At 47.5% G+C, this 15,889-nt stretch overlaps 1 protein-coding gene across 3 annotated transcripts in view; it reads left to right on the top strand.

Annotated features, from left to right (window-relative positions):
- The window catches only part of CSAD (cysteine sulfinic acid decarboxylase), a 30,770-nt gene that overhangs the window by 5,282 nt on the left and 9,599 nt on the right, over positions 1 to 15,889 (top strand). For 2 of the 3 annotated variants that reach the window (XM_078449834.2, XM_078449833.2), the window contains exons 2-8: positions 11,442 to 11,578; positions 11,840 to 11,966; positions 12,049 to 12,139; positions 12,498 to 12,604; positions 13,034 to 13,149; positions 13,636 to 13,715; positions 14,019 to 14,073. In XM_078449834.2, the coding sequence (XP_078305960.1) occupies positions 11,453 to 11,578; positions 11,840 to 11,966; positions 12,049 to 12,139; positions 12,498 to 12,604; positions 13,034 to 13,149; positions 13,636 to 13,715; positions 14,019 to 14,073 (702 nt within the window). In that variant the 5' untranslated portion in view covers positions 11,442 to 11,452. Of the gene's footprint in view, positions 1 to 9,403; positions 11,196 to 11,441; positions 11,579 to 11,839; positions 11,967 to 12,048; positions 12,140 to 12,497; positions 12,605 to 13,033; positions 13,150 to 13,635; positions 13,716 to 14,018; positions 14,074 to 15,889 lie in introns of those variants that run through there. The other variant, XM_060657492.3, reaches the window with a different exon arrangement.

Here is a 15,889-nt window from a genome sequence, read left to right as displayed (position 1 = left end):
ACCTCCCTACCGGTCTGTCAGCTGGAGCTCACAGGGCAGACACAGCCCCCCAAGCAGATACTGAGTCAGTGTTTGCTGAACTAGCTGAGCCCGTTCCTCTCTCTGAGAGCCTTTTGGGTTGTGTAATAGAAATGAGCACTATATAGCTGGCTACCTTTGTGACCAGTTAGACCTTTTTAATGATAGTGGATCAAGGAGTTGGGAAACCATGTGATGTACTAAGGCCATTCTTGAGCCTGGTGATTTTTTATATTTTAGAGTTCTTACTGCTCCTTAAATTCCTTAATTTTTCTTGTTGATTAAAAATAACCTTTATTTTACGGGGCGCCTGGGTGGCTCAGTCGGTTGAGCGTCCAACTTTGGCTCAGGTCATGATCTCACGGTTCGTGGGTTCGAGCCCCGCATCGGGCTCTGTGCTGACAGCTCAGAGCCTGGAGCCTGTTTCAGATTTCGTGTCTTCCTCTCTCTCTCTGCCCCTCCCCCACTCGTGCTCTGTCTTCCTCTGTCTCAGAAATAAATAAACATTAAAAAAAATAATAACCTTTATTTTAATTACACATGTAATATGAAGTTATCATATAAAGTTTTAAAAGTATAGGTGTATAAGAAAATCAAAATAGGGGCACCTGGGTGGCTCAGTCAGTTAAGCTTGTCTCCTCTTGATTTTGGCTCAGGTCATGATCACACGGTTCGTGAGATCGAGCCCCATGTCAGGCTCTGTGCTGACATTGTGGGAGCCTGCTTGGGATTCTCTCTCCCTCTCTCTCTGCCCCTCCTCCGTTGTGCATGCATGCTCTCTTGTCTCTCAAAATAACATGAAAAAAATTTAGAAAAGAAAATGAAAATAATCTATAATTCCAATATCCAGGAATAACTTATTAATATTTTGAAGGCTTTTTCCATCTTTTTAAAGTCTTTTAAAAATGCATGGGGAATGACTGCTAACAGGTATGGGGTTTCTCTTTGGGGTGATGAAAATGTTCTGGGATTAAAAAGTGTGAACGACGTACAACTTTGTGAATATCCTAAAAAAAAAACAACAACCCACTGAATTGTACAATTTAAAAGGGTGAACTTCCTGGTATGTGAGTCATATCTTTTTAAAAAAAATTTTTTTTAATGTTTATTTTATTATTTTTGAGACAGAGACAGAGCACGAACGGGGGAGGGGCAGAGAGAGAGGGAGACACAGAATCGGAAACAGGCTCCAGGCTCTGAGCCATCAGCCCAGAGCCCGACTCGGGGCTCAAACTCACGGACCGCGAGATCGTGACCTGAGCCGAAGTCGGACGCTTAACCGACTGAGCCACCCAGGTGCCCCATGTGAGTCATATCTTAATAAAGCTGTTATTCTTTTAAAAATGTTTATAGATACATACAGTGTTGCCTTTTTCTGACCTGAGAGCAAGTTGCAGATATCATGCTCCTTTTCTGCTAAATGTTTCCGCATATGTAAGAATATTCTCTTACATGACCACAATCCAGTGATCAAATTCAGGAAATTTAACACTGACCGAATACTAATATTTATGATGCCATGCACAGTTAGTTTCCACCAGTTGTTCCAATAATGGTCTTTGTGGCAGGTTTTTTCTTCCTTATCCAGGAGCCGATTTAAGTTCACACATTCCTTTTTAATTTTTTTTTTTTTTTTTTGAGAGAGAGAGAGTAGGATTGGGGGAAGAGCAGAGAGAGAGAGAGAGAGAGAATCCCAAGCAGGCTCGGAGCTCTGTGCTAAGCCCGACATGGCCCTTGATCTCATGACCAAGAGATCATGACCTGAACTGAAATCAGGAGTCAGACACTTAACCGCTTAACCGACTGAGCCACCCAGGTGCCCCTCAAACATTCCTTTTGATTGTAATGTCTCTATTTCTGGAACATTTCCTCAATATTTCTTTGATTTTCACGATGTTGACATTTTTGAAAATAACAAGTTACTGGGGTGCTTGGGTGGCTCAGTCAGTTAAGCGTCTGACTTGGGCTCAGGTCATGATCTCACAGTTCGTGAGTTCGAGCCCTATGTCAGACTCTGTACTGACAGCTCAGAGCCTGGAGCCTGCTTCAGATTCTGTGTCTCCCTCTCTCTCTGCCCCTCCCCTACTCATGTTCTGTCTCTCTCAAAAATAAAAACATGAAAAAAAAAGAGAAAATAACAAGTTAGTTATTTTGTAGAATTACACTCAATTTAGATATGCCTGTTAAATTCAGGTTATGCATTTTTGGCAGAAATGTGACATGAGTGATGTTGAGTGCTTCTCAATGCCTCACATCAGAAGGGCTGGTATGTCAGTCTGTCCCATTATTGGTGATGTTGCCTTGAATCTTGGGTAAGGTGGTCCACCAGGTTTCTCCACTAGAAAGTCACCATTTTCCCCTTAAAGTGTTTTTTTTTTTAAGGAAAGGAATTTTGCAACATAGCCCATAGGAAAAAAGTGAAGCTTTATCCAGGTTTTACTGTGATGCTGATGTTTTTGAATGAGAGAAAGATGTGACAATATTTGAGGATTAAATGAAAAAGAAAAAAAAAATCAGTCGAGGATGAGGAGGCAGGAGATCAGTCAGAATCTAGATTTGAGTAACCAGTGGAAGATGGTTGCCATTCATCAAACCAGGACACCTAAGAAGAGTGTATTTGAGAGGGCTGATGTTGAGTTCAGTTTTGGAGCTACTGAGTATGAAGTGCCCATGAGACTTCTAAGTTGGGCAGGCGGCTTCCTGGACGTGGACTCAGGAGAGAGGTCTGGAATGGAGGAGCTACCAGGAGGTAGCCCAAAGCACAGATGCAGTTGTCTAGGGAGTGGTGCAGATTACAGGTAAAAGAAGTATTGGGACAGAGCCCTGAGGGACTCCAGCATTTCAGGGAGGGCCAGGGGGAGGTGAAAATGCAAAAGGAACTGAGAAACAGTTGGTGGTAATCCAATGGAGCCAGTGAAAGAAAATGTTGCTCGGATAAGGGTGATATGTGCCCATTGGATTTGGAAGTTCTTGGTGGCTTTGAAGGTGGAAGCTACGTGGTGGGCTGAGGAAAGCGTGAGAGGAGAGAAAATGAAGATGGAGTGGGGACAGCCCTTTTAGGAAGGTAGGGGGCAGCTGGAGTGGGAATGTGTGAGGTTTAAACTATTTATTTATTTATTTATTTTTTTTTTTTTTCAACGTTTATTTTATTTTTGGGACAGAGAGAGACAGAGCATGAACGGGGGAGGGACAGAGAGAGAGGGAGACACAGAATCGGAAACAGGCTCCAGGCTCCGAGCCATCAGCCCAGAGCCCGACGCGGGGCTCGAACTCACGGACCGTGAGATCGTGACCTGGCTGAAGTCGGACGCTTAACCGACTGCGCCACCCAGGCGCCCCAATTTATTTATTTTTTAATGTTTATTTTTGAGATAGCACGAGTGGGGGAGGGGCAGAGAGAGAGGGAGACACAGAATCCGAAGCAGGCTCCAGGCTCCGAGCTGTCAGCACAGGGCCTGACACGGGGCTTGAACCCATAAACCATGCGATCATGACCTGAGCCAAAGTCAGACACTTAACCCACTGAGCCACCCAGGCGCCCCTTGGTTTAAGCTATTTAAAATGCTGTGAGAAAGAAGTAGTAGGAAGGAGAGTTGAAGAAGTGAGGGGATAACCGAGAGGGTATCCTTGAGGGAAAAGGAGAGGAAGCATTTAGACCAGTGGTTTCAACTTGGATATCTATAGGGCCAGGCAGGTAATGTAGATGAGTGAGGTGGGTTGGTGTGGACTGAGGTGAAACAGAATGCAAAATTTTAAGGGCCTATGTCTCATGACCTTGTGATGAGAGATTACATCTTCACCCATCGCCATGAGCTTTGCAGCACCCTCCTGTGAGAGGAACATACATCCTCACCCCGCTGCCCTGGGGTTTGCCTTGGTCAATGGGATATGAGCGGATGTGCCATATGCCAGGTATGAGCAGAATTTTTAAGAGTCGTTGCGTGGTTTTCTCTGCCTTTTGTTCCTTTCCTTCTGCCATGAGAACATCGTGTCCCAGATAGGGGCTGTTCCTTCAGCCTGGGTCGTGGAATAAAGGCACGTGGGTCAGGACTAGAGCCAACCCCACCACCAATGTAAACCATGAAAGAGAAATAAACTTCTGTTGTTGCAAGCCCGTGGGATTTTGAAGCCGTTAGTTACCACAGCAAAATTGACTAATGCAGATGTTCAACTAAAATGAAACCATTCTAAGATATCATATTGTACTCAAATTAAAAAGATTCAGAAGTTTGATAGGCATACTCTGCCACCGAGGCCAAGATCACGGGCACTTTCGTATACTGGTACCCTCCGGAAGTTGGCAATCCTTATCAAAATAACAAATGCAGATGGCTGTAATAAAAGAGATAATAGGGGCACCTGGGTGGCTCAGTCAGTTGGGCGTCCGACTTCGGCTCAGGTCATGGTCTCGTGGTTCACGAGTTCAAGCCCCGCATCAGGATCTGTGCTGACAGCTCAGAGCCTGAAGCCTGTTTCAGATTCTGTGTCTCCCTCTCTCTCTCTGCCCCTCCCCCACTCACCCTGTGTCTCTCTGTCTCTGAGAAATGAATAAACCTTAAAAAAAATTTTTTTTTAAAAATAAAAATAAAAAATAAAAAATAAATAAAAGAGATAATAGTAAGTCTGACAAGGATTTGGAGAAATTGGAACCCTTGTCCAATACTGATGGGAATGTAGGATGGTGCTGGCACTTTGGAACGCAGTTTGGTAGTTCCTCAAAAAGTGAAACACAGAGTTACCATACGACCCAGTGATTCCACTACCAGCTACGTACCCAGGAGAATTGAAAACATGTGCCCACACAAAAACCTGTACATTTATGTTCACAGCAGCGCTGTTCACAATAGCCAAAAAGTAGACACAACCCAAAGGTCCGTAAGTTGGTGAATAGATAAATAAAACGTGGTATATCCATGTGATGGATTATTTGGCTGTAAAAGGGAATGAAGTTCCGATATGTAGCCGCTATGTGCTACAAAAATGAACGAACCTTGAAAACATTATGTTCAGTAACAGAAGCCAGTCACAGAAGATCATATATTGTATGCGTCTATTTATATGAAATGTCTGGAATAAGCAAGTGTGTAGAGGCAGAAAATAGGTTAGTGGTGTCTGGAGGTATAAGGGGGCGGGAAATGGAGAATGAGGAGTGACCACTGATGAGTTTCTTTTTGGGGTGATGAAAATGTTCTAGAATTAGTGATGGTGGCTGCACAATTTTGTTACCGTATATATAAAAAACACCACTGAAATGCACAATGTAAAGGGGTTTGTTTTGTGACATGTAAATTATATCTCAATAAAGCTGTTCTATTTAAAAAAGAATAGGGTGCCTGGGTGGCTCAGTCGGTTAAGCATCCGACTTTGGCTCAGGTCATGATCTCATGATATGAGAGTTTGAGCCCTGCATTGGGCTTGCACTGACAGTGCAGAGCCTGCTTGAGATCTTCTCTCTCTCCCTCTCTATCACTCTCTCCACCCCTCCCCCACTTGCACTGTCTCTCTCTCTCTCTCTCTCTCTCAAAATAAATAAACTTAAAAAAAGAATGTAGAAGTTCTATATATGCTGATAAAAGGTCACCTATATATTGTTAACTGAAAGAAAACAAGGTACAAATCAGTGATTATATGCTATCATTTGTGTGAAAAGAGAGAAAGTAAGAATACATAGTCACATTTGTTAGTATTTACAGTAAAAACTCTGAAAGATTACCCAAGAAACTATTAAAAATGGTTACCTGTGGGAGTGGAAGGAGGAATGGGGCACATGGAATGGTTGGGGATTAGACTCTTCACTATTAATATTTTTTATATATTTTGATTTTTGAACTACCTGAATATAGTGCTTACTCAAAAATAAAAATCGGAAAGAAAGCATAATGAATGCAAAACTGCAATAATAATAAAGGGTCAACTCCAACTACAGATGATTGCCAGGCCTTCTGATTTTTTTCACGAGGAGCTGGAAGTTATAGTATTGTCAATCACTTTTCAAAGTTTTAAAACAGGGGCACCTGGCTGGCTCAGTTGGCAGAGCATGTGGCTCTTGATCTTGGGGTCGTGAATTCGAGCCCCACATTGGGCCTAGAGATTATGTAAACAAACAAACAAAACATACTGTACAAACCAAACAAAACCACCTCTGTGCATGAGAGTTGGCTCACCAGTGACCTTGCTTAGACTGTGAGCTTCATGACAGAGCTATGGCATTTCCATCCGCCACCCTTTTAATTAAGTAAGCACTATGCCCAACATGGGACTTGAACTCACTGACTGAGCCAGCCAGGTTCCCCTAGGGCTATGGTCTTTTGCTCTCTATTGTACCTCTAGCGGCCACCAAAGTGCTTGGCATGTACTAGATACTGAACAAATACTGAAAGAAGGAAGGGAGGAAGAGAAGGAGGAAGTTGGAGGCGGTGGGGGGGGGGGTATCCAGAGGGCAGATAACACAAAACTGAGTGCTTTTATCCTCTGAATATGGTTACTGCCTTCATTACAGTCCCTGGGATTCCCTTCACCTCTCTCCTGTGTTGGAGGTATTTGATTTGGTCTGATTCTCCTGTCTTTTGTCTATGACCTGGTTTTGGTGTATTTGTTTGTTTTGTTTTATCTCTGGAAGTCTTCAGATCCCCCGTTGTTCTAAAATAATATTATAATCTGTCTTTGTTTTGGTCATTCAGTGGATTCTTTTAATCTATCTTTCTGTTTTGGGGCACCTGGGTGGCTTAGTCGGTTGAGCATCTGACTTCAGCTCAGGTCATGATCTCACAGTTTGTGGGTTCGTGCCCCGCATCAGGCTCTGTGCTGACCACTTGCTCAGAGCCTGGAGCCTGCTTCAGCTTCTGTGTCTCCTTCTGTCTCTCTATCCCTCCCCTGCTCATGCTTTGTCTCACTTTCTTTCTCAAAAATAAATAAATGTAAAAAAAAAATTTAATCTTTCTGTTCTTTACAGATGTCTTTGATTTCCTTCCTCCTTTTCTCCCCCTGTCTATTTCTGAAACTTTTATTACTCGACTATTGGGCCTTCTGGATTGATCTAAAGTTCTTTTCTTTATCCATCTCTTTATATTTTTATCTTTCTGTGTGATTTTCTTGGCTTCCTTTTATTTCTAATTTTTCATTTCGGTTGTCATATTTTTAAAATCCTAGAGCTTCTTCATGTTCTCTGAGTATTCCTTTTTGAGGGCGACCTATTTTTTAATGAATGCAGTATCTTCTTGAAATTTTGAGGCTTTCTTCTCCCTGCATTTCTCTTCTTCCACCAAATGCCTTTTTTCAGTTTGTCTTTTTACGTCTGTGGTTCAGGTTAGGGGCTTTTCTCAAGGGTCTGGTAACTCTGGCTGGCTGGCCGCTCCCATCGAAGAGGGAGGCACTCAGGCGTATTAGAAGGCCCAAGTGCATGGGTAGGCCATATTGACTTGTGGGCACCACTGACCGGGTGATCAGGTGAAGACTGAGATAAGAGCATCAGGAGGTCTTTTCTCTGGGGCTATCAAGGTCAGTTTCTCTGGAGAGGAATCCTCTAGTCTCCTGGCCCTAGAAGGCTCACCTCTGGCCACTGGTTCTGAATGCTGGTTAGAAGAAAGGAGCTGATGTGATAGTCACTTCCTTCTCACCCTCCTCCACTCAGTGCAATGCCTCATACTCACCTGCTGTGTTTCCCTGGCCTCCCTAAGTCCCACCCTACCTGTTTCATTTTCTCTAGAAAACAAATCTCTTGCTTTCTTTGGAAGTCGGGGGAAAGAAGGAGAGTTTCCTGGCTGAACAGGTTGGGGAGGAGAGTGCGGGTTTAACTGTTCGGTACACAAACTTACACAACTCCTTCCTGCCTTCCAAGATGGCTGGTGTTTTTAATTCCTGAGCCCTTCTGGGCTTCTGCCCCAAGAACCAGCTCGTTTCCCATTGGCATGGCCTTCTGCGGACACACTGGTTTGACTTTCTGTCATTTGCTAAACCAGTTACCACTTCTCATCTGCTTTCTATCATCTATGATTAATGACATCTCTCACCTCTTGTCTCTCTTCTCATTTGCTTTATTCTCCCGGCTTTAAAATTTCACTGATGCAATTTTAGCAGTTTCAGGAAGGAAGAGTGGTAAACGTAGGTGTTTAACCTGCTGTGTTTAATTGGAATGAGCACGGAGACCTTGAATTTGTAGCGATGTTGATTTGAATGGTTGGGTGGCTTTTACTAGCAGAATCCAGTAGTCCTGGTGGATTTGGTAAGAGAAGGACTGGCCAATTGGATTGGGGTTTCACCGGGTGGATTTGGTGGAAGCACCAAAGGGCCAGGGAGTTGAGGATTTTGCACAAAGAGTGGTTGAAACGACAGAACATACAATCTGGGTTGCAAAAGTGAAAGGAATACAGGTGTGGGAGTTGATGGTTAGAGGAGTCGATGGACTAGAGATCCCATGAAATTGGAAGAAACTTGTGAATTTTTTAACAAATGCTACTTGTTCCTACCACCATCTTCTCAGCTAGGGGCTAAGGCCCTATTCCTAACTCCATTCATGTTTCTTTGCTTTTGTCCTTCTTCCTTTTAAAAAGAAAAACTCTTTGCAGGCAGGGGCCCTTCCCTCTCTAAGGTTCCCAGGGCAGGATTGCGTATGGGGAACAAGGGTAGTGATGTCTCATCTCCCCGTTTATCCCTGGAGGACACTGGGAGTGCTAGAGCCCTCACCTCCAGTTTTCATTTCTGAGCCATGACTGAGGTGGAATGGGTAAAGCAGGTGCTGGGAAGGCGGCCACACACAGTCTTCCCTGTAGACCCTCTCTTCCGAGCTTTGGGAAAAGCCTCCCTCCTGGCAGGGGTCTCTCGTTGCTCACCAGCTGTTCCCTCCTTACAAACCTGGCAACCTGTTTTCTACCCACACTGAGCTCCTGTGAACACCAGTAGATGCCTTGGGGGTTCTCTCTTGAAAACCCCTTATTTTACAGAAACTGAGGCCCTGAAGCATTCTCACTTCTGGCCCAGTGGTCTTTGCACCACAGCAAACTCAGTGCCCGAGAGAGCCACGTGAGAGGCAATCGAGCATAATGGTTAGGAGCAGGGGCCTCAGAGCCTGACACACGTGGGTTCAGACCCAGCTTGGCCACATGCCGGCTGCGTGATCTCAACGAGTGATATACATAGTACCTCTGGAATCTTAGAGGTACCTCTTCCTCACCTTTAAATGTTGGTAATAGGGGCACCTGGGTGTCTCATTTGGTCAAGGGTCTGATTTTGGCTCAGGCCATGATCTCACTGCTTGTGGGTTTGAGCCCTGTGTCGGGCTCTGTGTTGACAGCTCAGAGCCTGAAGCCTGCTTCAGATTCTGTGTCTCCTTCTCTCTCTCTGTCCCTACCCCCCTCTCAAAAATAAACATTAAAAAAAACCTTAAATGTGGGTAATAAACTTACCCTAAACAGTTGCAAAGATGATGATAATACATATTAAGTACAGAGTGTGGCATATAGTAAGTGCTGTCTTTCTCTGCTTCTCTCCCTCAAGTCTCTCCACCCAAACACCCCACAGCTGCCACCTGTCAGGAGAGCTAAAGTGACATTGATGAAGGATTGACTCTTTCATTCGCAAGGCCTGGGTCAGCTCTCCTATTTGCCCCAAACCCAGTCTGCTGAGGGAAAGTTTAAGGGTGGGACCACTACGGTCCCTTGAACCTGTGTTTTCAACTAGCGTGGGGTTCCAGCAGCTGTTGACAGATTATATCAGAGCAGCCCACTTTGAGGAAGGTTCCTCTTCATGTTTCCTGGATCCTCTCGCCCCCTCATTTGGGGCGAGGGTTCCTAAGCCTTGGATTTCCCCTCTCTCCTTGACCATCTCTCCGAACATTCTCTCCCATGGGGAATGGAGCCCATCACAAGGCTTTAGCTGTACCCTGACTCTTGAATCTGCTTTCTGTTCTAGCAGTTCATCAGAACTTTGGGCTGACCTCCTCAGTCCTCTATCCTTTCCTACCCACGCCACCCTTATTCAAATGTGGATCACTTCTTGCCTGGTTTACAGGAACGCCCTGTTAATTCTGCAACCCTGTGCCATATACTGGTCTTCTGAGCGTCACTTTCATCACATTATTCCATGCCACAGAGTCTTTCAATGGCCTCCTGTTTTCTGCAGGATAAAATCCAGATCCTTGGGCCTAGGTGGCACTCAAGCCTCCCCATAATCATGCAGCCCTGCCCACCCTGCCTTTGCTCCCATATCATCTTTGCAGACCTCCCTCCAGCCAGCCTGGCGCCTTCACTGACCTTCCATACTCTTTTCCCATGTTAGCTCATGGCAGCCCTCTGTCCCCGAATGCCTCTCCCCACCCCCCATCCCCCACTTTCGCCAATCCCATTTCTCCTGCCCACTTTCAAGATTCAGCCCCAGTCCCACTACACACCTTCCCCAGCCTTCAGCCGCCACCCATCTCCTCTTTTCCTCAATAGCCCTTGGGGGCCGCATCCAGACTGCCCTGGGCTGTGACTGTTGCAGGTGCATCTGTGTCCTCCCAGCAGACAGGGAGACTTTCTCAGTCCCCAGCACCCTGTCGTGAACACAGTTGGTGCTCACTTCAAACAACGGCTTTCTGTGTATTGAGCACCCTCAGCCTGCGGGGCACAGGATGACACTTGTTTAACAAAATGCTTACTCAACATAACCCCTTTTTCTTCCCGCTCTAGGAGAGGACTTTGGAAATCAGGATGGGTCTGAAAAGCCTCTGGGGGTTGGGATGCAAAGAGATAAACCATTTCACCTCCACCTGTCTCTCTCTCTCAGGCTCCCTCCCCCTCGGTCTCCAGGGTCACCTGCGGCAGTTTCCTGCCCCGGCTGCCCTCATGTCCCTGCTGAACATTCCCCATGTCCTCCCTGTGGTCGTGGTCGCAGCCAGGCCCCACTTCAACCCTCTCATTCTCTAGTCCTTCTGGCTGTTCTCTTAAACCCTGATGTTAATGTTTTTGCCTGTCATCTCATCTCCCCCTTCTTCATGTTAGCTAATGATTATTCAGGGACTTAACCCGCTGTCCCTGTCCCAAATCTGTAAGTTCTCTTTGGGGCAAGGGTCATGAGAGTGATCTCATGGTCATGTGACTGCTGCCTATACCTCACCCCCTCTGCTGTCCTGGTCCTAACACTCTCAAAGTTAGTTGTGTGCCCTGCCTCTGGCTCACTTGAACGGAGACCTGAGTGGAAAGGTACGCCTCTCGTCTTTGCCTTGCGTGGGCAGTGGCCACGAGTTTCCACCTGCTCACCACGAACTTTCCTGCTGTTGTTACTGACTTTCTCCCTGGGCCCTCACTTGCCCTTGTCTGTACAGTGAAGGCTGGGACTGGACTGCAGGACTGGGGCCATAGGCTTGTTATAGGGGTTGGGATTCTTGCTGGTCAGTTCCAGGTGGAGTACACAGGCTGAGTAGGGAATAACTCCTGCTTTGCTCACAGATTTTATCCTGATGGCTGACTCGAAACCACTCTTCTCCCTTGATGGGGACCCGGTGGCTGCCGAAGCCTTGCTCCGGGATGTGTTTGGGATTGTGGTGGATGAGGTCATTCGGAAAGGGACCAGTGCTTCAGAGAAGGTGGGTCCTTTCCCCCTCCTCCTGCCGTGCATCACACCTGGCTCAGAACTGTCCTCCTCCCACCAGGCTTCTCCCCAGAATTCATCACTGTCTCACTGGGTGCCTCAGGGATTCTATCCTGGGTCACGCCGTCTTTACCCTGGTTCATGAGTTGCTTTGGAAATATTTCTAACTCGTTTTCAGTGCAAGTTGAGATGTGGCTTGGGCAGCCAGTCGGTGGAGTGTCCACGGGCCCCCAGAATCCCCTGCTTCTCTTGCTAGGTCTGCGAGTGGAAGGAGCCAGAGGAGCTGAAGCGGCTTCTGGATCTGGAGTTGCGCAGCCAGGGCGAGGCACCAGAGCAGATCCTGGCGCGGTGCCGGGCGGTGATCCGCTATAGCGTGAAGACCTGTGGGTCCTGGGTCGTGGCGGGAGGAGTGGCCGGAGTTTGCCCCGGCAACTCCACTCTGAGCTCCCCGCCCCCCTTGTCCAGGTCACCCGCACTTCTTCAACCAGCTCTTCTCAGGGTTGGATCCCCACTCTCTGGCCGGGCGCGTTATCACTGAGAGCCTCAACACCAGCCAGTGAGTCTTCCCAAGGCCCCTTCCCCCACCTTCCAAAGGATTGGGTTTCGGGGAGACATAGCCCTGGGGGAAGGAGGAGAATGGTTTTGCTCCCCACCCCCTGCCCCCTGTTTTCTGGCATCTCTACTGGCAGTTTTTCTCCTTGTACCCTTTGGGCTCCCTTTCTCCCAGCTTTCGCATGCCTCCTGACCCCAGTTTTTCTTCATTCTTGCTTCTCTGGCTCTTTGTCACCAGCTCATTCCTCCCTTTGGACCTTTCCTCACTCAGTGTCTCCACCTCCTTTTTCTACTCCACTGAGAGTCTGACCTGGCCAGCCCTCCCTCCTCTTTTCCCTTCTCATCCCTCCCTCTCCTGGCAGGTACACTTATGAAATTGCCCCGGTGTTCGTACTTATGGAAGAAGAGGTGCTGAAGAAACTCCGGGCCCTGGTGGGCTGGAGCTCTGGGGATGGGGTCTTCTGTCCTGGTATGTGAGAAGGAGGAAGCCTCTCTCTGGCCTTTTTGAGGGTTCCTCCTCTCCCACTATTCTCATGTTCTGTGCAGGGAGGGGTGACTCCTCCTTGTTTCCTCTCCAGCTGGGCTTGGGCCAAACCAGAGAGAAGCTGCCCAGTCCTCTGTATCCTCATGTTTACCAAGCAGTCCATGGGATCAGCACTCCAGTGCCTGCTCTGGGGAGGGGAGGCACCATCCTGGGTCAGCCCAGGACGTGGAGGGGAGTAGTCAGGGGGATCTGCAGATCCTGGGGCTGTTCTGTGTTGTCAGCAGGCCATTTGCAGAGCCCTGGGAGCCAGTGTCTCGTGCTTCTTTGATCAGTTCTCCTGGGTGGAGAGGTCAGGGGCAGCAAGCTCCAGTTTTGACCCACTGCTCCTCCCTCTTGCCACTCTCCCCGTGACAGGTGGCTCCATCTCCAACATGTATGCCATGAACCTGGCCCGCTATCAGCGCTACCCAGATTGCAAGCAGAGGGGCCTCCGGGGACTGCCACCCCTGGCGCTCTTCACATCAAAGGAGGTGGGAAGAGGTCCAGACCTACCCTGGGCCTCCTGATTCTAATCTTCAGCCAGCTGAGTCAGCCTGCCCAGACCCATCTCTTCTGGGGCCAGCCTGCCCCCAGGCAGAGGTGCTCCCTTCCAATCAAGGGGCTGAGTAAAGGCTTCCGTTCACCTTGCCTTCTGTCTGAAGGTAGCGAAGGGACAATGAGTGCAGCGGACATAGTCCACACCCTTTCTACTCAGAGTGTGGTCTGTGGACCAGCAGCATCAGGATCACCTGGGAGCTTGTCCGAAATGCCGGATCTCAGGCCCCAGCCCAGACATACTGAATCTGAATCTGCATTGGAACCAGACACCCTGGTGATCTGTGGGCACAGGAACTTTTGAGAAGCCCCAGTCTACGGGGTCTCATCTACTGGGGCTCGCACATTTACCAGTCTCTCCCTTTCCCATCCTCCCTGCCCTCTTGCCCCCAGCCTAATCCGCCCTCTGCCTTTCTCCACAGTGTCATTACTCCATTAAGAAGGGAGCTGCTTTTCTGGGACTTGGCACCGACAGTGTCTGGATAGTCAAGACAGATGAGAGGTGAAGGTCCTTCCGTTCACATGGCTCAGACCCAGTGTGGCACAGTGTACCTTCCTGCTGCCAGAAGTTCTGGGCTCAGGCCCATGCCCCAAGTGGGCTTTTCTCCCCACTGTTCCTACAGAATTGCCACTTCTGTCTACCAGTGTCTCTAGCCCTGTCCCCTGAGATCCTCTCACTCCCCTTAGGGAAAGATCAACATTGTGGCCTCTGCATAGTGAACCCCACATTACCCTGTTCTCAACAGGTCTGCCTCCTAGCTGAGAAAACCCAATACTTCTTTACCCACTCAGTTTTCTTTTCCAGAGGGAAAATGATGCCTGAGGATCTGGAGAGGCAGATCAGTCTGGCTGAGGCTGAGGTGAGTGAGTAAGGGGCACTGGGACAGTGGAGCAGAACCCCTTGGTCTTTTCTTGGAAGGTTCTCTGGGCTCTCCCTACTGAAGGCACTGTTCTTTCCTCTTTTTCTTTTTTTTTTTTTTAAGTTTTTTTTTAATGTTTATTTATTTTTGAGACAGAGAGAGACAGAGCATGAACAGGGGAGGGGCAGAGAGAGAGGGAGACACAGAATCTGAAACAGGCTCCAGGCTCTGAGCTGTCAGCACAGAGCCCGACGCGGGGCTCGAACTCACGGACCGTGAGATCATGACCTGAGCCGGAGTCGGACGCTTAACCGACCAAGCCACCCAGGCGCCCCTGTTGTTTCCTCTTCTTGACCTTGGTGCCCATCTCCCCCATGGGCTAAAGTGATCAGTGGGAGCGAGGACACTCTGTGCTGCTCTCAGGGACTTTGCCGAGACCCATAGGCAGGACTGGACCCGAAGAGACAGGAGCAGACCTGAGTCACTGAGTGGAGTTTCCAGGGTGACACCAGAAGGAAGATGCTGGGGACCTAAGTGCAGCGTGGAAGGTTTCTGTGAGCTGGGAGGCTCTGTGCAGGGAGAAGCCCAGGAAGCTGTGGCGACCAGCGGTGAGGCTTGTGCCAGCTCCAAGCAGTGGGAAACGTGGAGGCCCCAGCACTCCCCACTGACTGGGGGCCCGTGTGAATCACTGCAGCCACCTTGGAGGGCATTTTGGCACTTTCTATAAAAAAAATTTTTTTTTTTTATTTGGAGGGGTTTTTAATTTTGTTTTTGTTGGTTTTCTATTCTAATAACTACGTAGTGATATCATTTTGTGATCGAGTTTCCTTAAGAATTAATGACGTTGAGTATCTTTTAAAGTGCTTCTTTGCTCTCTTTATAGCTTCTTGGTAAGTTGAGCGTTCAAACGCTTTGCCCATGCATGGACATATATATATATTTTTTAATTGAGTATAGGTGACACACAATGTTCCACTCGTTTTAAGTGTACGACGCAGTGATTTGACGAGTTTGTGTTAGGCTGTACTCACAAGTGTAGCTACCATCTGTCACCGTAACAACGCTATTACAGTGTCATTGACTAGATTCCCTATGCTCTGCCTTGTGGCACTATCTCTACAAATTTTGTTATATTTTATTTTTTATTAAAAATTTTTTTTAATTTAAAAATATTTTTAAAAAAGAGAGAGACACACACACAAATGTGAGTGGGGGAAGGGCAGAGAGCGAGGGAGACACAGAATCTGCAACCAGCTCCACGGGCCGAGCTGTCAGCACAGAGCCTGACGCAAGGCTTGAACTCAAGGATGGTGAGATCATGATCTGACTCGAAGTCAGACGCTTAACTGACTGAGCCACCCAGGCACCCCTGCAATTCAATGGTTTTTAACAGAGTTGTGCAACCATCACTACAATAGATGTTAGCACATTTTCATCACCCTAAAAAGAAACCTCGCCCCCTTTAGCCATCAATCCCGTTTTCCCCAAACCTCCTACTAGGCAACACTAAGCTACTCTGTGTCTCTGTGCATTTGCCTGTTCTGGATTTCTCATGGAAATGGACTTACACTATGCACGGTCTTTTGTGATGAACTTCTTTTACTTGGCACCCCGTCTTCAAGGTTCATCCTTGTTGTGGCGTGTGTCAGTACTTCATTCTTTTTATTGCTGGATAATATTCCATTGTATGGAATAGACCACATTTCGCTTATCTGCTCATCAGTTGATGGACACTTGGGTTGTTTCCACTTTTTGGCTATTACGAGTAATCCTGCTCGGAACATTTGTGTACAAGTTTTTGCATGAACATACGTTT

The sequence above is a fragment of the Panthera onca genome, chromosome B4 (genome assembly GCF_046562875.1).
Source record: "Panthera onca isolate mPanOnc1 chromosome B4, mPanOnc1 haplotype 2, whole genome shotgun sequence".
Classification (NCBI taxonomy): Eukaryota; Metazoa; Chordata; class Mammalia; order Carnivora; family Felidae; genus Panthera; species Panthera onca.
This window is presented reverse-complemented; position numbering and strand designations above follow the sequence as displayed.